Source organism: Erithacus rubecula, assembly GCF_903797595.1.
Source record: "Erithacus rubecula genome assembly, chromosome: 2".
Classification (NCBI taxonomy): domain Eukaryota; kingdom Metazoa; phylum Chordata; class Aves; order Passeriformes; family Muscicapidae; genus Erithacus; species Erithacus rubecula.
Genome location: NC_136685.1, coordinates 17,967,683 through 17,993,075, shown reverse-complemented (window position 1 = coordinate 17,993,075; position 25,393 = coordinate 17,967,683). Strand labels below are relative to the sequence as shown.

The following is a 25,393-nucleotide window of genomic DNA, read 5'->3' as shown; positions in this document are numbered from 1 at the left end:
TCTGAAAGGTCAGGTCACAAACTGTGCATTTTGGCCAACCTCTAAACCATCACCTACCACTATTGCTTCATTCACCAGACACAAAACAAAACTTTCATGCTCCCTGTTAGCGTTTCTGGAACTGATACACTTCATACAGTGTTAATTACCATTTCCCTATGGTAATCCCACTATGTCTGTTTTCCTCAACTATGCATTTCATACCTAGTAAACATACAATGTTGTTGAAAAAGTTAATTTCATTCCCCAGTTTTATTTCTTTCACTTCCTTCATGTCATTGTCTAGATCATTGCTCTGTAAATGTCTAATACATATTCTCTTTATCTAAAAGGCTTTTTTTAATAGCTAACCTATATTATATATTTTTCCCTATCTCCTCCTGAATTCTTTCATTTTAAACTTACCTTCATTTTTCCCACTTCTGATTCCAAATCTTTGAGTATTTTACATGTTGAAATGGTAATAATGTGTCTACCTTCAATCCCCAGCTATCTTCTCTCTTGGACAAGAAACTGTTGACTTTTAGGCTTAGGAAGTATTATCCTATGAAGTTTCCACAAGTTTACCTGTATGTATATTATAAGGTTGGGAAGCTTACTAAAGATCCTTATTGTCAAGACTAAGGTATGTAGAGTAAAGACAGATGGACAGAAAAGCAGAGAAGCAGGAAAAAAAGTACCCTCTTAGTTTCACAACAATAATTACATTTCTTTCTTTCCAATCTTTAGTATATTAATACAAAATCAAATTATTACCACAAACAACACAGCAAAATCACACAAAACTGCTTTTATAATTGCCAGAATTTCTATTACATATAGAACAAGATAAAAAATCCTTAAAAAAGGTTAAAAAATTACATGCACAATTCTTTTCATGGTATAAAGACCAACTTTTACAGTGATTAATATTTCCAGTGCAGAGAAAATTGAGAAAATATTGCTCTTTCTAATCAAAATGTGTTCTTCAGACAGATAGTTCTGGTAACATATACTCCTCACAAAACTCTAAGCTCAACTTCAGAAAGGAAACAGTACAAAGAAGCGATTGAAAATCCTGATCTAGATCCTGCTGGAAAAATTTTTGTTTGAAAGCAAAAAAAGTTGATCTTCAGCAGTCATACAGGAATGAATCCTAATCTCTCAGAGACTGTTTTAAAAAATATATATGCTATGTTACACCTTATATATTCTATATAAAAATATATCATTGTGAAGTTTTACTTAGTTTTATATATGTATGTTTACTAATCGGTATAGATTTTATATTATATATACTCACATTTTGCTAAATCAGGGCCACTGAGAAATGACAGGTTTTAAATTAGTCAGGGAATTATACATTTTCAGAACCACATACAATCCAGCACAAGTTGTCATAAGAACAGAAGTAACATCATGGATCAATGATCTAGTTTTATGAAACATGACAATACAAGTTAGGTTTGCAAATATCCACAGGACCAGATTATATGAAATCTCAATATTTCCAGGTGATTTACTTTATAATAGTATATTCTGAGCTCTCTTCCCCCTGATTTCTACTTCAGTGGATCATATTGGAATGAAATGTGTTGTTTTATTCCCTTCATTTTACAATATACAGTTAGCATTCAGTTACTCAGTTGCAATTTTCACTGCTAAATGGTATTGATTTGTTACATTTAAGTCTTCTGTATTGATAACCTGACCATATCAGATTTTTTGTAATTTTAAGGCTGTATCATTTAAACATTTTTCACAGCCATTGAAACAGGCAAAAACCCCTTTGCAAAAAAAGGATAGCTTTAAAGAGCTCTCTGCAGCTGAATAAATTACCACACTGAACTATATATTTAAATTTTCCAGGGAACAACAGGAAAATACAAAGATCTTTCACTTAACAATATAGATACTGACAACCATTACTACATGTATATGAAAACAAGTTCAGTTATCTTTTTTTGCTCTTTCATTGAACTGAACACATTGATAGTTAAGCTTCATTTCACGTTTACTACAGGCAGGCATGTGAAAACAAAGAGGTAACCAAGAAAAATCTTTGTACAGTTGGTGACTATGGAAAGAAGTTCTGCAAACATCACATAGCAAAACCTTATATACTACACTACCATAACCATCATGTAAACATTTCTTGTAACAAATACAATCATCATGGATTTAATTATTCATTGGCAACAGTCTGTTCAATATTCTTTTCCCTCCTATTGTACACAGGTTAAACAATTCCATTATTGAAAGACAATACACATAAAAATGAGAGCAGGAAATGTAATCAAGAACAGCTTGGAAAAACAGTTAATGTATCTACACAAATTTATGGGATTTTTTCCCTGCTCCCACCTCCTTAGAGGTCTTATGGCTGTATTCTTGAAACTGCATGGAAAATTCAGCTTCCGATTTGTTTCCAAAGCAATGAAATCTCAATGTGACCTTTTATTTCTGTACATAATTCAAGTAACCATCAATCAATAGTCCAAGACAATGGAGTGAAACTTGTCTAAATTACTCTTCATAAGGTTGACTTCAGAAACTAGAGCTGAGAATCCATGACAACTTACTATGCTGCTTTAGTCTATTATACAGACAAAAAAAAATGTTGATGCCTTCTGTTTATTCACATAATTAATACCCTTAGTATATTTGTAAAAAAAGAGAGAAGTTAAGCTTAAAATATACAGGCTGACTGAAGACCTAGAACTAGCAGCAAATCATATACATACTCTGGGATTTTGGGTTTGACTGAATTTTTCACTTATGAATTCAGTGAAAAATTTAGGGATCATTAATAAGCTTAGATAAGATACAAGCTCCTGCAGACAGAACTTTTGGACTAGCTACTTTTAAACCACTTTTCAAAAGACAAAAAGTACCTGTGTACTTTCAGTGAACCATTGAAGAGGTGGTTTCCTACACCTTTTTTAAATTATAAGTTGCATATAACAAACAGCAATTAGTAAATCCTTTAAAATGTATTACCTATAGATAGCAGACTTTTATTAGCAACTACTTAGAGAAACACAGTTGTCGCCACCCCATAAATTAATTTCACAGATTTTCATTGCAGTTTATCTCCTGATATAGTGAGTCAGATAGAAATCACCATCTCAGATCAGAACACTTTCCCACTGAAGAAGCTGTGACATGATGAAGAAAATAATATTCATTTAACTTACAGATATTTCAGATTTTCAAGATCCTCAAATGCCCCACTAGGAATTCTTTTGATTTGATTGTTGTTTAGAAGCCTACAAAAAGAAATAAACAACTGTTTATTTTAACATAAAGAAACCCAGCATTAAATAGAAAATGCTTTTTCCCCCTAAGAGTAACTGTTAGAGAAAAAGAGTTTATGTTCTTAGAACTGCTCAACCACTATCTCACAGGTGAAAACCCGAAAAAATTAGAATTAAAAAAAAAACAAAAACACCCAAACCCATCAGAACAGCAACAAAGATAAACACACAGACAAGAAACAAGAAGACCCATCCAGAGTGAAATAATGTAGTTTCTTGCACGTATCTGAGGTGTAGCTGAAGGGGGGGAAAAAAAACTCCTGCGTCAACATCAGTTTGAATTTGATAAAAACAAAGATTTGTCACTAGCAGGTGCATTGAAGTGACTTTTCTCAGATGTTTCTTATCAATATCTTCTATACTGGGTCCTTTACATCATACAGGAACACAACTGTCTGTATGCAGAGATTTGCACTCATCCCTCATATACTGCTTTCACAAAGAGAAGGGAATTCAAACTTAATGTATCCTGTCTTTATCTGGGACTTGTGGATATCAGATTAGTGATTTGGACAGTTAAAACTTGAGCTTGGTATTTGGCAGAAATTGTAATTCAAAATTGGAGATCAGCTACAAATAGAGGTATGATCAAAGGAGAATAGAAATAGGGACAATTAGTAAGAATATCTTGGCAGCACAGGTTTGGACAATACGCATTTTGGTGAAAGTCCTATCATTTCTTCTAGTGTGAGCAGAGAGTACAAGATGTGTCAGTATATTTGTTGTGATGTGGCTGCAGATAAGTAGTGATCCAAAACTCACTGATATCACTACTTAGTGATCTCAGTCTATCTCAGTTCATACACTACTTGTGTCCTGAGAAACAGTCACATTTGCAACCATAAATTATGTACAGAGAAACACACATGTATTTGTTTAAAAAGTGATGCCTGAAGGAATGATAGAGGATATACGAATTTAAAATGATAATACTCATACTAATTGCATTATTGGCTGTAAAACGTCTTTTAGAAAGACTTATCTTCACAATTGTATATGATAACAAAGACTTCCATGAAAGGCAGCTCAGTAGCAACAAAACCATTTGACTCCTGCCAGTGCTGGTAAGCACGATAGAATAGGAAAGTTCAGAATATTAGAATTTCTCCAATACTTTTAACTGTAATACATTTGCACATCTGAGCCTTTGAACAGCTTTCTTGTAACCCCATGGTATATCATGGGATATTCCACCAGAGCAATTTAGCACTATGTCAAAAAAATCATACAATAATGGCCTGCATTTTTCATGAAATTCAATTAAAATATATTAATAAAATACTAGAATGAATTTTTTTTTTTTTTTGATAGACATAAACCTGGTTTTGCCTTCAAAAATTTTGGTCCTGAGCCCCACTTCTCCCACCTGTGTAAATATTACAGCTCAAAGTTATGAGACTACTTATCCATGAAAAGTGAGCAAATACAACACATTATAAAACAGATGATATTAAGTCAAAAGGAAAAGGGTCTTAGGCTTGAAAAAGAACTTACAGTGTGTTCAGGTTTTTAAGCCGTCTAAACTCTCCAGGCTGGATTTCTTTAATCCTATTAAATCTTAGGTCTCTGTAGAATAAAAAAGAAAAACAAGACAAACAAAACATGTTATTAAAAAAGCTATGTATTTTTTTCATATGAAAAACTGAACTAAGCATAAGTCTTTTGGGATGTTTAACCAGCCTCTGTCCATAAACCACAGCTTTTGACCAAAGCAAAACAAAATCAAATGCTGTATGACAAGTTTAGGCAGAGGATTCACCAAATCCATCCACAGTGGTAGGCTGAAGGCTGTATCTAAGGCAAACCTGTGGTCATGAAGTATGTTCTCTTCCACAGTGAAGCAACTTGTAGTGGGTTGTTCAGTATTTCACTAAACTGAATTGTCTCTGTATTTTAAAAGTTGTTTTTAAATAACACCATAGGACAAAAATGCTTATTTATAAATGAATAGGTATAGAAACATTTGCAACAATCGGAAAAAATATCAGGAAAAAGAAGAGACAGGTTAAGACTTTCAAGCTAATCAATCCTTTAGTTCTGAAAGTGCCCTATGTTGTCTTGCTTTTAAAACATGTAAACCCAGCTGACTGAAATTATATATTTCTTTATTTAAATTTTTAAATTTTTTTTATATGTTTTTACCACCTTCAGTTTCCTGTTAGCTCTATAGCTTAATGAGAACTTCTCCAAGAAGAAAACCTATTTCTGCAGAGAGAGCAGGGATGGGGAGCAAGGTGGCAGAGGAGCAGGGATGTGGGGAAACACCTTGGCTGTGCCAGTCCCAGCCCTCTCTTCTGCTGAGAGCAGGCAGCAGGGCTTCCCACCTCTGCACCTCCTGCTCTCCCCTGACTCCATCTCTGGCTATTGTATCCCAACACCTCAAAACCAAGTGGTCAGAACCAGCAATAAACCCATGCAAAAGAACCCAAAACCAGGAAATAATTTTGTGCCTGATAAGCAAAATGGATGAGCTTCCTGGGAGAACACTCAGGTGTGAGGAGGACTACAGGACCAGGGGGAAAGGAGGCAGGGTGTCATACATATACATCCCTGATGAGAAGGAGATGCTGCCTCTGAACCTCCAAGATATTCTAAACAACTCTGGAATGCCATATCCTGCACTGAGAGAAGATACTGCAGATCCCTCTATAAGAATCATTGGACATGACATACCACTTTACTTTTCTTGCTTTTTCTACATTATCTAAAAGTTTTTTGTGTTCCAATGCAACATTTTAGTTTTGATTAAAATAATCTAAAGTGCAAAAAATTCAATATTCGTGAATGGAATACTGGATACTGAGTTTTTTTTCAAAAGCCTCAGACTACTAGCAATATTTAGCTCCTAAAACCTCTCTTTTTTAGATATAAAGTAATATACATTCATCTATATGAAAAGCAGGCTATTCCCAACAGCAATGCAAAGACAATAAATAAAAATTTAACTTTCATGAATACAAGCAAGGAAAGCCCCTGGGTCAGCAATAAAATGAGCCCCTTTTTGATGTGTCCCATCTACTCTGCAGTAACTCATGAGGATAACTGGGGATTAGGAACACCAAGCAAAGTAATTCATATTATTATACTATGCTGCATGTAATACCATATATAGAGGCATTTATCTCAACTCCTAACACTACTGCTTTTCTCATATGAAATTGTTCATGCTAAAGAACACATCAAGTTTGAAATTCTACCCATTCATTTTCATTCTACATAAAGGTATGAGAAAGGAGCTGCAATAGAACACAGCACACAAATTTTCTCTAGAGCACTGTATATTTTGTACCTGTAAGTAAAATTAAAAAGAATATATATGTTTTACTGAAAATCCATATTACAAGTACATCAAAATTGAAGGGAAAAACATTAATTTTACTAAAATGTAGGATTATAATTTTGGTCCATTCTTTGAAAATTCTTCAAAGGAAGTAACATTTCTCAGTGTTCACTCAAGTATTTTCATTAATTTTCAGCACAAAATCCCTCAAAAATAAAGAGTTAGGCAGCTCACAAATTAAAAAGATAAATCATAACAACTGAAGATTTCTAAGGAAGAAATCTGTCAAACTGTCATAATTTTCCTATACAACCAGTGGATAAAGGAAATAGAATTTACATTGCATGCCTTAGTTTAAGTGGTGTGGCATATACCATTGACATAAACAATAGAGGAAATCTCTGTAACCCAACTGCAAGGGGAAAATATATACAAGACTAGTTACTGAAGTGAAAGATTGCATCGAACAGAATTGGCAAAAATCAGATTCAGTAGAAGAAAAAAAAAAAAAAGCAAAAATCTTTAGTCACTATGGTCATACCATCATAGAAAAAAACCAAAACCAACCACAAACCCAGGTTTGAAATGTCATGGCCCCATGGCACAGACATCATATCCAGCTTATGATAACAGAATGATTTCAGGGAACAGAAGAGCTCAGAGCAAAATCCCAAAAGCAATTGGAAATGATCCCTTGGAGAGTGAATGGCAGGAATGAGGACTACACTGAAAAATGAGTATGGCCAGCACAAGCAGGCCACTATGGAGCAGATCTTCAAAGCCATTTTGTGTTGCTGAAATAGTGTGTGGCCAACCAGCATGATGATGTTTCTTGACCCTTTTTTTTCTGACTAGTTCCAGCCCAACAGTGCCACATGACTTTCACTCACAAAAGCCTGCTCCCTGCCCATTCAATTCTCCTTCACCTTTTATCTGCTCCCCATTTCTCCCTCCCAAACTGAGATATCCTGGCTGGATGCTGTGCTTGGGGCAGAGCGAGCCTGACTCCCACTGACCAGCCAGAGTGCACCAGGAGGTTAAAGCAGCAGATTGAGGGAAGCATTTAGTTACTGACTGGCATTTTCCCCTCCTAATCTCTAAATAGCCTTGCTTTGCAGGCTTCCTTTGTGCTGCTACCTGGAAGATCTGTACGACCCAGATGTATGGCATATGAATAAATAAATGCAATATTTGTATGTTTCGTTTTCTGTCACAAAGCAAATTGGAAATGTGCTGCAGACACCTTTTGTCTGGATGAAAATTAATCCTGTTTTAAATAAATTCTTTTTTCGAACTAACTACATCCACTTGGCTCTCCTCCCTACACTGCCCATTATTAACTATTTCCAATTTAGCATTGAAAATTAACTTTTAACAATACTTAATGAAACACAGTGAAAATTTTTAAGTATATGAAAACTAAAAAACATTACTGCCCCATAAGATCCAATGCTTCTATGACACGTCCTGGCACTACAGGATATTCTTTAAAGCTTGCACTGACAGTGTGCAGTAATGAGGATTTTTCTGTTAAAACATCCCGATTGGGGCATATGAATTCATTGCAAGCTTACAAAATATCACTTTGTAAAAACTAAAGACCCTAATAAATATTTGGAATATGACAGTCACACAGGGTACACAGAAAAAGTACAATATTGAACTTAAATATCAAACAACTTCAACAAAGAATTAATTACAGGAGTTTCATACCCCTCTGTTTGAAATGCAGTGATCTCTTTGAGAGGATTGCTTTTACTTAGATCAAACCATGAACTCAAGGTAAAACTAACTTTTTATATAAAATGCCTAAAGTGCAGCTTTCCTTTATTCTTTTGTTTTTCTAGTAATTGCAAAGGAATATACAAAGTGGAAAGATAAGGATTTTAATTTTGTTACTTTTATAAAAGGTTATACTTTGTGCACTTTAATAATATTATTTCAGATCCCTTTTTGCATATACTTGAATTTTAAGGATTCTGTTGCTTCATCAAATTCAGAAAAATCATTAACCATTCTAAGTCAAATGGATTTAAAGTAGGGTTGTGAAAAACATATTGTGTGCTCTCATCACACACTTCAAAAGGCATCCACCTGTGGATCAGATTGTGGATACTCAACACCAAAACTGGTCACTCCCAGTCATCACTCCACCAATCATAACCTATTGATCTCAAATAATAAGCACTCATTAGTCAGCAGCTATTACAAAAAGTATCATCCTAAGCAGGACAAAGGTGAAAATTCCTTATAAAGAACTGCTGGAGTAGTAGCAGAAAGGACACCAGGGCTTCTCCTCTGCTTGATCCACCCCAGATAAGTACTTTTCATCTCTGCCTGAGGACTGGCCATCCTGTGACTTATTAGGGCTTGGAGGATGTCCCCAAGATCCCTCCATTGCTAGAGAGAGTATATTAAAAATGGCTTTCATTTTCTTCAGTTTTAATCTGTGTCAGAAAAGAAATTGTCATGACACATATTAAGATCTTTAATAAAAAAAGTAAACCCAAAATTTAGCATGTTATGCTACTTCTTCCATAGAATACTGTCTATAGATACACTTAATTAGCCAATTGTAACATGGCTACAGAAACACAGTATTAAGTGATGATGTAATTAAAAACATTTATCTTGGGAGATATTGTATATATACAAAGCATAACATCAGGGCATTCACAAAAAAACTCATTCTGCATGTCACAGAAACGAGACAAAGAGATTTGAAATCTAGTATCAGAACCAAAAAGTTGTGAATTTTATATGCAAAATGAAGATTTTAAGCACAACGTGTAATTTAATTTTCTGTTTACACCTCTGATGATACTGAAAAAAATAAATGCAAAAATAGACTTTTGATCCTATTTCCTTCTCATGTTAAAGAACAAATCTGTTGTTGTTTTCACTTTTAAGGCTTAGGAGGGCACACAGCTGCATTCATTAGCTGTACTGACACCAACCAATTCTGCAACATGAAGCTATTTCATACTTTTTGGTTAGACTTACTATTTCATATCACCTGGAATTCCCCACTTCAGATCCCTTTAATAGTTTGTTAATCTCTTGAGCATTTGTTGTAAAGCTTTTCCAGTACAAAAATGAAAATATCCTCTAATTTGCTTAATAACACTAAATACACACAACAGAACAACCTGAACACCAAACTGCACCTACACTTGTTATATTTGTTCTAGGAACTACTGACCAGCATATTGCTCCCAGGTATCATAGATTAAAGATCACATTCACACATTCATGCTAAGGAACACTACATGAAAAGGAGAGTAAATAAAACAAAAATATTTTTTTAAAAATCCCAAACCCTAGGAGTGTCTCCAAAATCATATTTGTAAATACAGAATAAAGCAAATGCATCAGATTTACCACTGCAAACTAGAACAACGTATTTAAACTGAAGTTTTAAAGGGCTAATCTTTTTTTAGTCTCTGGTTTCATACTTTAAATTGAAAATACTTGTGTATCTGTCAGCTTTGTACAAGACAAAGGCAATTTGCAGGAAACCAACTTAGTCATATCTGTTTCAAATGCCATGCTGCTGCATTAATGACTTTTATTATCAGTCTTCATTGAAAAGCAAAATACTAAAGCATTTACCAAGGAAACCAAATCCTGATTTTTATTAGCAGTGAAGACAAGTATCTCATTTCCTTGTTTCAAGGTAATTAACCAGTATTTCAGCATTGATTTAAGACTATTAAGGAATTAACTATTTCCTCAGCTAAGCAAAATCACCACAGAAGCAAAATGAAAAAATCTGAAACAACACTACAGTCTGAAGTATTTTTAAAATGGACAGGTTTTCAAATGTCCAACCTCTGCTGCAAAGGTAGATGCTTTTAAAAGGTCCAGTGAAAACTATTTAAAGCTAAATCTCTTCTTCTATAAATGATTGCCAAGTGTATAGTCATATAATCTTCATTACTGGAATCTGACAAATTAGAAGGAGATAGTGGCAGAAATAATACCAGCTACTTTAAAATTATGGATTTATCATTGTCATAACTTTCTGCTATTGAGGGACATAAACAGTCTGAAAAAGATGCCTGTGTGAAATGCAGTGGATTCATTCATCTGTAAAGAGCTGATTGAATGAATGAAATGCTGATTGGCAACAAGTGACAAAATGGAAAATCAACTCCTTCAGCTGTGTGATAGATACTGAATCTGGAAAATAGGTGCAGACTAGCTAATCTCATTTTCCTAAAAAAAAAAAAAAAAAAAAAAAAAAAAAAAAAAGGAGCAATTTAATAAGACAAACATTAAATTTGTAGATCTATTAGATTTATTAGGCTAAATCAATAATGTAAGTTAAAGAATTACCATCATGTTTAGCATTTTTCTGATGTGTTCATAAGGCAGGAATTGTCATATCCAGATGATTTTACCATTGCTAAATCCAAAAGAACAAAATAAGACAATTTTTTTTCCTAACCATTGCAGATTAATTACTACCCAGCAGAAATAACCTATACCTTGAACACCAAACTTCTATATTTCTCAATACAGAACAAAAAATCTGCAAATGCCAGTAAGACTACATTGCTCATGTCTACTTTATTCTTATTCTTTTTTTATTCAAGGTCATCCCAGCAGGAAATGAAAAACAGCCATCAGCATAGTAACAACATTCAAACAGAGCAGAGCATGAAAACTGCACAAAAGAGGTTATATAATCAAGTCACTGGAGTAACTGGATGATGTCAATGGCACTTTAATGCTGCCTTAACTACTGCCCTGTAAAAAAATGTGTCACTTTGTTGAGCAAACAAAGACACAGCCACCACTTTAAAAAAATGAAACCCAACCCTACTTGCAGTAATCATCTGTTAGCAGTGCAACATTTGCTAGAATACTATAGGAACCAAGAATTTTTCTTTTTGCCTCCTTTTCACATTTACCCCTAGAGCTTCTTTAACAAACAAAATTATATAATTCTTCTCTTTTTCTTAGCAATTCGTTTTCTGGATTAATCTTCCCCAGCCTAATTATTACATACAATATGTAATTTTCTCTAATTTATATTGGGATATTGTTATTATCTCTCCATTAGCATGCAGCACATTAAAAGAGCCACTGCATTTTGAGATGGGAAATTAAAACATTATTCTTACATGGTGAGGGGGTATCATAGTCAATAATACTTAATACACTATAATTTCAGTAACAAAAGTAAATGGTAGGACCACAAAAATATTGAAATCTGTAGATCAGGATGAAGAATATTTGATCATAAACCCATGCTTCAGAAAATAGAAATAATGAAGTTTAGATGATATATCAATTATCTAATTAAAAACAATATCTGATTTGCACAAACATGCAAGATTTGTTTACAGGAACTTTGAGTTCACATGTCTGATAAAAAACTATTTTATCAGCTACAGCTTTGGTGAATGCAGAGCATTAAGATATATCCTTCTCCAAGAGCTAAGGATTTGTTTTAACTAACAATTATTTTGCCAATACAGTTGAAAGAAAAACATTTAATTGTTAATTCAATGAAATGCAATACAGTATTGTCTTACTAAGTCTTTAGATCCCTTTGCTGCCCTTGTTGCCAATGTTTCTAACCAGCCATTAAAAATGCCATTAAAAAGACTCAAGTAGGATTTGCTGGTCCAAAGTTTTAGGTCTGTAGGCTTAATTGTCAAAAATTATACATGGAAATTTTATCCTGGTGAGATTGTGGCTCTTTGTCTCATCCACTTTCAAAGTCCACCAAAATTCATCCACTACAGAAATTATTTTAAAATTAGAAATTCTATTTTATAATGGTTTCTAATTCTCACACTATCTTAAAAAAACCCCACAACAAAACACCAAAACAAAATCAAACCCACACAACCAAACCCCCTTCCTTTTAACAACATGGATAGAATTCAAAGAGATGCAATTGCTGTTTCTGCAGTCTGAGAAATTATAAGAAAAGGCAAAATCTGTCTTTATTTCTCTCAGGGGGCTCTATTGCTAAAACCAAACAATGAAAAGGCTGTTGACAGCACAGACATATGTTTTATTACTGATAATTTTTCACAGAAATAACCTTGGGAAACAGCTAAAATTTTGTCCTGTGTTTGTGCTATGCCCAATAAAATAGAGCAGAAGAGTTGTGACTGCATTGCTCTACTAACACAAATCTGAGATAGTAAAGGTTTGGATCAAATTAATATTTGGCACAGTCTGTGTAAAGAGCTATATTACACTGAAATATTTTAGAGCACTAGTGACAGTTGGGGATTCAATCTTTTCTTGGTTTCTTTTTAATATTTAAGAATATGCAGTTTCAGCTGAACTTTTGAATAAAAAAGTTTCTCCTCTACAGCAGGCTAAAGAAGACACCAAAATAGGAAGCTGACTAGTTAATGGTTTAGCATGAACCATTGAAACAAATTCACTAGTTTTGTTTCTTTTAAAGTTAGCAGTCCTGTGAATTACTACTGTGAAAAGCCTACAGAAGTTCTGCTGTTGTGATATAGTGTAATAAATCATAAATTAGTCTTATTTTCCTCCCATATACCATTCTGTAAAATAAATACTGTTTCTGCACTTCTCTGTCTCACAGGGATGCTTAGTTCTAAACTCTATTCCCATGAATTACTGATATTCTCAGAGGAAAGAACTGAGAGCCAGAAAGAAACATTATCATCCCTGACCTCTCACACAAGATAAGTAACACAACAATAGAGAAATTCCTGTCTTAAGGAAATTATTGCTGTCAGAGCAGAGCCATACCTTTGAAAAATACATAAAATTGTGATTCAAGACCATTAATCAAGCAAAACCTAATGACTTGCTAGTCATTCTAGTAGTAAACTGTTAAAAATAGGATAGTTTCATCCTCCTTCCAAACTTCATGTTTGTTTTCAGTTTCTGCTCAGCAGAAACAAACACCATTAAGTGAGAAATAGACCATTTTTCTTTAAATAATCCAAACAATGAAGTTCATGCATATTTTATTTCAGCAGTTCTTGAAAGATTTAAAATCATATAAATCATACAACTTTAAATAAGGATGGGTAGGAAAAAATACAATTCTGATTTTGTTCCATAGCAGATTAGTTCCTTCTCTCTTTACTTCCAGGAAAATGGATGCAATTAGTGTGCATACTTATAACTGAAAACCAACACAGAATAATCACCTGTGTTTTACCAGAGTGCCTTAAGCTTCTTTCTAACTCTGACACATCAGCACCTCTGCCACAGGAGCACCCAGCTGGGCAAGCATCAGTGCAGGTTGAGCTCTCAGCACCAAACACCTTACATCTGAAAACAGGGCTGAGAGTGAGGGCTCTGGATGAATGAACAAATTAGACAGATAAAATAATAAACTACATGCAAGTGTAGTTTCCCCATCACTGCAGTTTTAGGGACTTCTCAGGGCAGGCAGCTTCATTGATGCAGTGCATGTGAGCTTGTATTACATTTATGATGCCAATAAATAACATCCAGCATCTAAAATGCCATTGACCTTACTAAAGAATGCACATTTTGTCTCCTTCAATTCAAAAAGAAGTTCTGCAATACAAGATCAACATCAAGCCAAAGGATGTGGAAAATTGAAGGAATTACTGCATCTAAAAATAACATCAAAAGCTTTTATTCATTGTAAATCTATGCGTCACTCTTCCCCCTATAATAGGCAGATTTTGTTGGAATATATTTCCAACTTTTTTGTACTTCCCACTTGTTTCCAATAGTGATAGGTATATTAGATTCCAATAGACTTAGAGATGTTAGAATTTGTATGGGTATATGGATATATTGTAAATTATATCATTTATATGAATAGTTCTTCTTGTAGCATACTGAGGTTTCAGACAAAGCAACAGCTCTTCCTTCCACTTCATGGAAAATCCCAGGTCACCTCAATGAAACAGCTGCAACTCATGGAATGGAATTTTCTGCTTCCTGAGGTTAACAACAGGCTGCAAGAGCAGATAAGTCAGCTACTTTCTGACTGACCCCAGCTTCTCCTGCTCCTGGCAAAGAAAACTCAGAGGAACAGGAGTCTGGAGACTCTTCTGATATTTATCTCCCCATTCCTCAGGAGGGGAGGCAGCCTCAAGGCAGGCAACTGGGCGTTCCTGTCTCTTGGGATAAGTTGTTTTCTTCCTATGAAGAGTAATGCAAGTGGCTCCTAGAAGACATTCACCCTTAAAGAAACCAACCTAATGATATTCAGAGAAGGGAATGTCTGGGAACAGGTTATTGCTCCCCTTCTCATGTCATGTCCATCCTCACGCAGATATAAAAATTATAAACAAAAAGCAGTTTTGGAGTTACTACTCATTAAGGAACAAGCTACCATACAGAATGCATAAATAGAATAATAAAAGCATTATGCTTTATACATTTTAATTATATTCCATAGCTTGATTCAATCAATACCCATCATCTCCTACCTCGCATTGCAAAAGTAGAACTGAATTAAGCAATACTAGCCTACAACATTTTCCCTTGGTCATTTCTTCTTTCTCTACATTCTCTACATTCTTCTACATTAAATTGATTTGCCACCTTAAAAATAACAGGTTGTAAAACTGGATTGCAGAAAATTATGGATGTAGCTGAAATTTCCAAGTAAATCTTACTAGTCTTGTGTATTTGTCAGTATTTTAAAGTTCCAGTGGCCTCAGGATATCACATCTATTTTGCATTGCCATGCACCTTGTCATAGCAGTTCTAAAACTGGCACCATAAGTCAACAATCAATCAGAAGGCACTCTTCTGAATCTATCTGTAATTATTCCATCCTATTGACACAATATTGAAGGTACCAGAAAAATGTGTGAAACATCTGCAGACAGAAAAATGTTTTTACACACTTCCGTGTTAATCATAATGCAAAAAAGGAAATTTCTGAATAAAATCGAAGGCAATTCCATCCTTCTCCAGTCTTCACAGTGTAATGCCATTTTTAAAGTTAGAATTCAACCTGATTTTTCTACTTTGAACACGTTTTAACTTACATTCTTGCTTTTATTACCCCACACAAACCAGCCATACCCAGGCCATATAAATGCCATTTGGGCCACAAGGAGAGCAGCCATGCTGCCCAGTAGCACAAAATAGCAAATGGGGATTCTCAATGGGTCTTTCCTCAGCTCAAGCATAAAGAGCAGCACTTTCAGCCTAGTGTGTATGTAAAAAAAAAAACAAAAAAAGTTCAAGCTTTTGATTACTCTTGCCAAAGTAGAATGAAATAAACCAGAATTATCTCTAAAATTTTAAACTAAGTACAAACTTGCCTTTAAGGAATATCAGATGGTTTTAAATACCCACATAATAAATACCTAGCAACTCGATAGAGGGGACATTAATTATAAATTAATTTGTGCCAGTTAAGATTGCAGACATTTCTGAGGCAGAACATTTGCTCTGGCAGCAGCCCAGGGAAGCAGAGAGCAGGGGCTGGTGGCACTCACATCCCTGGCAAGCCTGGCAAGGAAGGAAAGTGGAAGGGGACTTCTTCTGAAGAAGGAGCACTCAATTCTCTGTGTGCCCAAAGCTGCCCCTTCAAGCTGTGCCACAGACCCAGAGTATTTTATGGTTTTCTCTGAGGCAGGTCCTGTTTGGTGAAGCCCTGGGGCAGGTCAGCAGGTTTGCTCAGGAGGCAGCTCCTCCTCCTGCCACCCTGTCTCAGACATCACAAACCAGGGAAGTGATTCAGAGTGAAACCAATGTTCTCCCCTGGCTTCTTTTCAGCTCACTCTGAGAACTGATGAAGACCACAGGCAGGCTGAGCAACTACTGCTGGCCAAAAGAAAGCCAAGAATCCCTCACAGGCTGTTTCTGAGTTGTTTGTTTTGTTTTAGTGCAAAGGGGCACAATTTCTGTTTTGTAAATTAAAAAAGAAAATTGAAAGAAAATAAGTAGGTATATACTAGCAATAATATACTAAATAGACTAGCTACTTAAATACATTACTTATTATTTTCTTTTAATATGCAGTCTAAATGGTTTTAAAGAAAAGATTACTATCTGCAGCCAAATATTTTTTTTCAATCTTAGTTTCAATAAGCAGACATATCTACCAATTAATTTCCAGCTTTGGATAAAAGATTCTTACAATGTTTCTACTACTGAAAAACACATATCTACATGACTTGAAAATGTATAAATAAGTAGTATTCCAATTGACTAAGAACACTGCTATGTCATATATTTGGCTTAAAATCCTGTGAAAAAAATTCTTTCCCAGAAATATTAATCACCAAATTTGAAGTTCAAGTGCAAAAGAATCCTCTGAACCCACAGTTAAACTTCATCATTGCTCTAAGAGTGGCCAGAAGTACAAGTATACCCTCTGATCCAAAGGCATGCAAACACCAATTTATGGCTGGGTTTTCCTCAAATACTTAAGATACTTCAAGAACTGAAGAGGCTGAAGACTGCAAGCCACAAACCCATCACTCAGCACTTAAGTAAAAAATTTCAGCTGGCAAAGTTTCCTCAGGCATCAGATGTTGTGCTACTCCAGTATTCCTGTGGCTGAAATCTCTCCTGAGAGATTAAACACATTCTCTGGAGGGACAAGCCCTTCCCATGTCCAACCATACAGCTAAAGATAAGCCTGAAATGAAGGAACATTTTATTTCCTGCCCAATGAAGCTTCATCATTATGCAGATAAAACCAACAGATTTATATGATGAAAGAGACACCAATCAAGGAAAAAAAAAAACAAACAACAAAGCACACCCCAAATTTTAAATCCCCAAAGGCACTCAAGATTTACAAATTCTGATGCTATCAGAAATTTCTTATATGTGGGTTCATATGTTAAAACCAATTTATTTTATGGGTCATCATGTCTAACTATCACCAAAATTCAGAGTTAATAAAATAAGATAAATTAATTCCACTTGAATCATAACCTTCTTTTAAAAACAAATTTTTATTTACACAAAAGTCCAGAAGATTGATTACTGAAAAATGAAATACTCTTTCAGAGAAATACATATAGTTTCTGAAGTGAAGTCAACCTGCAAAAGCCAGTAAATATATAAAAGTAATTTAACAAACTAACCAAACAAACAACATACAAATTTTGTCAAAACATGAGAGACGGGTACTTGTTCTACTCTAGCACTATTAAACAACAGTTTCTTGTGGATATTCAGAGGGGAAAAAAGTATATTAAAGGTAATGAAGGTAATTCCTCATCTAAGGAATCTGGGTAGCACAGATATTACTGTATTCTATGTACAGTGGGAATTCAAAATTTTAATTGAAAATACAAAACTAGTTTGAATTCAACTTGATATTGTTAAATGGTTAGTACAGAACCACAGCTAGTTCTTATTTCTTTCTCTGATGAATAAGGGATTACAAACACATACTATGGTGGTATAAAACCGGTCTAACTAATACACCTGAGTACACAAGTCACTTGCCTACCTCTCATATCTAAGTGTTGTTCACCTTGCAACTTCATCAAAACCAGAAAATGTCCCCTGCACTATCTGAGGTGTTTGGCAATCCCACAGATTTCTCTAAAAGACAAATCTATCTTACACCTATCAATGGAATATATCTTCTGTATGTCTTATACAGATATATATATCTATATATCTTCTAAACTGATATGACCACTGTAAAGGTTGATACTGAAGGCTGGTTTATTTTGTTGGGTTTTGTTAAACAAACCTTGCTTTCAGCCAATTAATTATTGTCCAGTTGGAAAACTCTAATGATTCCCAGACGTTTTTAACATATTTTTTCTCTTTCCAAAACTTACATTCAATTATTCCTATGCAAGATGCATCCAAAATGTTTAAGTAAATAGAGGATGTCAAAAAGAAAACATCTACTCCATAAAGTACACAAAGCTGACATAGTATAAAACATCCAAGAAAATACTCATATCACAATGGAGGATTATAGGATTTGCTGGCTAAGTTTTCAAAACTATTGGTTACTGAATCAAGAAAAATGCTTCAACATGTATCAACATTTTAGAAATTTCAAATTATTTAGATTATTGAGAGAGGACACAGAAAAAAAATATAATATCCCAAGGTTTAAAAATTGGTCTAAATAAATGTTAAATGTTACCAGACTAAGAAACGCATTTATAGACCTTTAATAATTGTCTGGTAGCCATTATTTACACACCTGACAACTAAGTCTCCAATCCACAAATTAGGGTGCTTTAGCTATACATAAAAGTCCAACTAGGAAACATTTTAATTGATTTTACCCCCTACATAGATGCTATTGCATTTACTTAAGCTTTTCCCAGGGCAATAAAATTAAACCAGAAAGTTAATGTCTTGAATCTGGCCAGAGCAAGCCACCAACTCACAAAAACAAATTGCTCTCACTGCTCTTACAGGTCTGCTGTTTTCTTTGCCTGATACAAGGCTCTCCTTTTACAGGCACTTTAATTCAATTACCTGGGCCTTTTTTCTTAGAGGCTGAGAACCTTACCAAAGTCAAAGATCGGAATTTTCTCATTCAGTTTATGTCTGTAATAAATAAATAAATACTACCATCTCTCAAATTTCTTGGAGAGTTTATCAAAATGCCACCAAATCAATAATTCTTTCTTGAAGCCAAATTAGCTATTGTCCAAAAGAGTGCAAAATATCCCTTAAAAGGTATCCTGCTTTGGTAGGCTATGTACTTTTTAATATACATGTCACACCATCATACTGCTGCTCTAGCTTTTTACTTGATCTTAGCAGACAATGCAATGTGGCATTTATTTGTATTTGAGTTTTGAATGGCCCACTAGAGTTATGTGTACCGGAACACACATTCACCCACATATTTTTTCAAAATATTTTGGAAATATTGGGAAAAAGAGTTCTCTCTTCTCTCTATTCAAACATGACAAGACAATAATTTAAATATTTGAATATTGGTGACTGATTTAATCTGATTATCATGATAATCTATCATTAAATATAAGCCACCACAAGACAATAATTCATCTGCATTGAATTTCAGGCTGCCCCAATCACAATGCTCACACTGCTTAGAGATAAGTCAAGTATGCAAGAACTCCTTCATTCTTTATTTTTTCTGCAACCGAGGAAACCAGCAGCACAAGGGCAAATAAAATGCCATTAAATCCAGTCTGGCTAACACAGTGCAAAAAACATTTAGCAGTCATCAGCCTGTTTACCAAAAGCAGTCATTAGTGAAGGTAACACTGAGTACCAAGTAATATTTTTCCTTTTTCAGACCAGCCAGGCAATGAGCATGTTGTAATAAGTGATTTAAGGGGAAAGAATGTTGAAAGAAAATGTTTCCGAAAGATACAGGGAGTGGCAATTGGAAAGAGAATAAAAATCTGAAAGTTAGAACAACAGATCACAACAAAAAAGGGAGCAATGTCACAGGCAGTAAAACTAATTTAGAGTTAAACACATTTGCTCATTGTTTTTCTTAGTAAAACTTAAAGAAAAACAACTCAGAAAAAAAATGAAGAGAGAACAACTCATTGCACAAAAGTTCACACTCTCTATTCCACAAACTATCACATGGTTTCAAGAAACCCTGCCAGCTCCTGCACAAACTCTTCAATGTCCTAATCCTTGCATATCTTTGCAAATACAGATTAAACAAAAAGACATGAAGATGAGAGACCACATTAATCTCTCCTTCGTGTGTCTTTCTCAAGATTTTGAGACCTTTGTTATTTGTAGTAAACATTCAATTTTCTGTTTAAAAGAATCACTTGACTCTCATTAGCAGCAGCAATAATTCCATACCAAAAAGAAATCAAATTTGGCAGCCTGATAAGCAAAGGAAGGAAAAGGAAATATTTGAGTCATTCTGTTCCAGCTCATTCAGCTCTCATTGCACCATCTCTATGGATTGTCTTGAAACCCTGCCCACATTTGCAATAAGAAAGCCTTTAAAGTTAGTTTTGTTTTGGTTTGGGTTTTTTTTTTTTTATTGAATCCAAATGGAAAAAAATTATAAAGACATTTTAGCTCAGTTGTTTCCCTTTATATCTATCTATCTACATATATACATGCATTATGTACAGCATGTGTATATATAAACATACAGACACACACATACACATAAATATTTAAAATACTAACTTTTTTATATTTAAAATAATAACTTCTTTTTATACATAAACATCACCCAAAAACCATGAATGTTTAGATTGTGTGATATAGATTTTAAATGTCACCTTTATAAATGGATCTTTTCTGTAAGTGAAGTCTTATCCTACAAGGATGTAAACAATTTGGCTTGCTGGAAAGAGACTCAGCAAATGTCCACGTCCAGGAAAAATCAGAAGCCTGGAGATTACTCATTTATACAAAGCTATGTGTAAGCTCTGCAAGATGAGGTCTGGACTGGACAAAATATTTCATCACAAAGTACTGTAAACAAACTACAATCAGTTTTGAAAGTCTCAGAAATTTGAATCAAAAAAGAAATAATTGAAAAAATACCATATTAAAACAAGAATCAAGATGGATTAAAATTTTCAGTTGTTCAAAATAGAATTGGAGTCTCAAAACATTAATCTAGCATTTTCATTTTACCCATTATGCACAGTAAAATATTCCTGTAAAAACCATTTTGTAATTAAAAATAAAATAATGTGCAATTTTAAACATAATGCACTACTTCTCTTCTTCTTTATTTATTTCCCAAATAACTGATATTTTTTCATGTCATAATAGCAATATCGATTTCTTCTATTATATTATGTTGGTTTCTTTCCACAGTTTTCTTCTCTCTTCATGCCAAGCTTTGTTCTTTACTGGCCATATTTCCTAATTTTCTGGACTTCCAACCTTTCAACTTAAACTTAACTTACTTACAAGGCAATACACATATGCGACAAGCCTAACATTTATTTAACACCTAAATGACAAGGTTTTCTGCAGGATAATGGCATCCCCATGTATCACCTCTTAATGAGCACTGACCTCACCTGGGAGAGAAATCAGCAGGGGCTACTTAGAAAGTGGAGGAGGTTAGAATATTTACTAATCATATTTTTCTCTTAGGCCTGTGTTTACCAGAGTTTTAGGTGACACACTCCTCTCCCTGAGTTTCAGATCCAGACCCTCCTGATGGTGTAAGGATAGGCATCTCCCTGCTATTTTTCCACCAGCTGCCTTTGGGAATTAGGAGAGAAAGAATATATTTACTCATGACCAAGCATCCATTTCCTCCTCTTTCCAATACGTAATCCCATGTTTGTCTCTGAAACACAAAAATTTCTTATTCACTGTCCCTCATGCCCCCAAATTCCCCAAAGTAATGCTGAAAATTCATTTAACTCATCATTTTTTAATCACGTTGTTTGGGAAAATTGAGTAACAACAGAGACACTGGAGCTCTCTGTTAAACAGAATCAGAAAGTTGGAATAATGTTTAAGACTGAGATTTTGAACTGGGGATATGGACAACACAAAGCAATCCACTGAGCTGTATAACCCTTATAGCTTTCTAAAAACATTTTAGTAGAACAAAAAAAAAAAAAAAAGTCTTGTGCTGACAACAGTCCAAACTCCCAAAGCTTTGGGAATTAGAAGACAATCTTTTAAAACAGCTATAAAGCAAATATTCCACAGTCTAGATGAGCACATGAAGAGATGTATGCAGTAAATGAGAAGTTTTGTAGTTGGGAAAGGTCACCAGTAGAGTTTCACAGAGAGCTGTGCTGAGTTCAGCATTGTTCAGTTTATTCCTAAATGGAAGAGTGATGAACCACAGCAAGAACAAAATTTTGCTTATGATACTCATCTATTTTAATAAAGACTGCCTAGAAAGAACAGCAAAAAGACCTGTCAGCAGTCCACAAATGGCTATTAAAATGCAGACCTAATGCATGTATTAATGCAAAATAAAAATCAAGCCTCACAAATAAAATGTCAGGACTAGAAGTGATCACTACAGACAAGATCTTACACTACCCCTGATTAGTCCATGAAACCTCATACCAGATTTGTCTATACAAAAACTGGGCAAAGTTACAATTCCCTCACCTCAAACACAGCAGAGTGGGGAAGCAACAATCCAGATGATGAGAGATTAATACCAACCTTTCACTGAGAAGACTCCAACTTTAAAAAGAAATAAATGGAGAACTTAGGATCAAAGACCACAAAATCATGGCTGGCATTGGAATGATGGAGATCAAGTACTCACTGCCTCTCCCAACAGAAGAAATGGGGAACACTAAGTGAGTCTAGCAACTTTCAGGATTCAAACAGAAGAGCAATTTCCACCATATAGTTTGTGTAGTACTCCTTGTCACTGAAAGTTATAATGTAACTTAACAGCTAAAGTAGTTGAAAAAAAGAGGTTAAACAATTTGTAGAGAAGAGATCCATCAAGATCTACATACAGTATGTAGATCTTGATGGATCCCCAAAAATCCATATCTGCAAATTATTATAGGTATAAGGAGCTATATGCTGCTCTATACTCTCTACTTGTTTGTAAGCGTGCTTTCCATTACCCTCTAAAAACAGATATTTAACTCAAAACAGTTTGAGTTTACTTATTAAAGCTACTTTTCTGTAAATAAGCACATATTTATCATTTTAACATTCAAATGTTAAGTATTTACCGCTCAAAAATGCATCTTAGTAAAACAAGATGAAAACAAGAAATGGTGTTTATTCACTGTAATATATGACAATGTATTCCTCTGATGATAGTGTGTTAAGCATACAGTAAGCTCTTTGGTGACAATGATGGATATGATATTGTTTCATATGTTTTCCCATTCTTCAGCAAAGAATTTGATGAGGGCTAACATACTCTGAATGACAAAAATATCTTCCCACCAGTGAAACCAGTGAGTCAAAGACAAGACTCGTTTGGGCTTTCTATTGCAGCCATCAGCAGCTTTGCCTCTCATCTCCCAGTAAATGTCAAACACTATCAGTGCTGTGCCCTTCTGTCCCCTGCTAATGACCAAACACATTCTGCAAACTCTGCAAATGTCTCCTTAACACAGCCCTGCCTTGGTCCTGGCTCATCCCATCAGCAGCACATCCCGACTGCCTGGGAATGGCTTCAGCAGGCTCTACATCCTACACACCCTCCACAGCTGCTTTGATGGGGAGGATTGGTATCTTCTGCAGTATCCACTTGATTTTCTGGGTGGGACTCAGGACGGGGCTCAATAGTGAGAAAATGCTCTCCTTTTAGAAACAATTTACGGACTTTGAAAGTTTTTTTTTTTTTTAATTGCTTATGACTCCCTTGCCTGCTCTTTGCAAGTAGTTTCTTCCTGTTGAAAATTCTATGAAAACATTCTCGTCTGAAAAATACTTTAAACTTCAGTTTAGATACATAAATATCAGCATCTAGATACCGACATTTAATCTCTTTTTATTGTCACCAGAAGTCGAGTCAACCCACCTAGGCTGGAGAAGGCACAAATAAATTAATAAACTGCCTAAACAGTAGTCAATTAACTCAGGTGTCTGACCAGTGGTGCCTGCTGTTGATTTAGATGTCCTAGGCTGAGTGCAAGCAGCTATGGCACAGCCCAAATAGGGACCTAATCTGAAGTTAGAAATTATTATTTCAAATAAAGGTGTCCCCTTTTGAGTGAGCTGAGCTCTGCTGCAGGCACTGTGAACTGTACTGGTTGAGTTGCTACTTGTTAGAAGGGAAATTCACAAACCAAATACAGATATATACTCCTGTATATGGAGACTTACATGTAGGTGTTTTAATCTCATATTGAATTCTTTACTTGTTCATAAAATTTCTATGAAGGAAGAGGTAAGACAATTTTTATTGAAATAATCTTGTTCTTTATCCCCTGTTCTGTATCATTCAAGTAAACCCTCACTGGCACCTACTGCAGTTTGCTGCCCAGCCAGCAGTGGCAATAGCTGTGTCAGTATCAAGTTGATTTCAAATCCTTCAAATAAATCTTCAGTATCTGTATTCCTTTTTTTAACATAAAGTATGTACATATCCCTGCATCTTGAATAAAATCTTCTGGTGTGTTAACTCTTGACCAACTCCTACATGTAAAATGATGTTCACCCTTGAAGTTATCAAGTTTACTCACAGTCCACATTTGAGACTGCAATCTTTCACCCTTCACAGTGATGAGGTGTGTTTATTTTATATTGCCTTAATTTTAATCTATTGGATTTTTTTCTAAAAAGGTTTCAAAGATCTAGTCAAATACAAGGACTTAGTATTTTTCAGATGAAAATGGGATGGTTGTTTGCTGGCTGAAAAATGCATCATTTCAAATATCAGATCTGCAAGCAGCATGCAATAAGATTTCTGTTATGACAGCCCAGAGACTGCTTCACTGACAGTCTCCATACATATCACTCATTTCATTTTCCTAAATGCCTCTGCTAAGAGGTATAATGTTTGCACAAATCAACAATGAAATGAGAAATATCATTACATTTCCATCACCCCTACCTCTTTAGTTTTTCACATATTCTCCAAATAAATTTGTGATTGGTGTAATTTACTGTTGTGGTTTTTTTACTGGTATTAAGACAGACACTCTTGAGAAGCCTCAATAATGGTTTTCACTGGCATTATGAACATACATTAGATTCCACCAAAAGTTCTTACTGAGAGATGAAAACAATACAAGTACTTCTTATTCAGCTGTCTAGAAAGTCACCATAGAACTAAACAACTAACACTTCCCCATTTCCCTTTGACATCTACAGTACAAACCAGAAATTAAAATACATTGATAAATGAGTAAATAAAAAACTGAACTACCCAATATTGAGAATATGTTAGAATCATGTAACAAAAGCAGTAACAAGCAACACAGACTGTTGCCTTCAATTTCATTTCAGAGCCTACCTTCAA

At 34.7% G+C, this 25,393-nt stretch overlaps 1 protein-coding gene across 2 annotated transcripts in view; it reads right to left on the bottom strand.

The window, feature by feature from the left end:
• The window catches only part of PXDN (peroxidasin), a 79,428-nt gene that overhangs the window by 50,113 nt on the left and 3,922 nt on the right, over positions 1 to 25,393 (bottom strand). For both annotated transcript variants that reach the window (XM_079297494.1, XM_079297495.1), the window contains exons 2-3: positions 4,791 to 4,862; positions 3,177 to 3,248 (exon numbers count right to left, since the gene is read on the bottom strand). In XM_079297494.1, the coding sequence (XP_079153620.1) occupies positions 3,177 to 3,248; positions 4,791 to 4,862 (144 nt within the window). The remainder of the gene's footprint in view (positions 1 to 3,176; positions 3,249 to 4,790; positions 4,863 to 25,393) is intronic.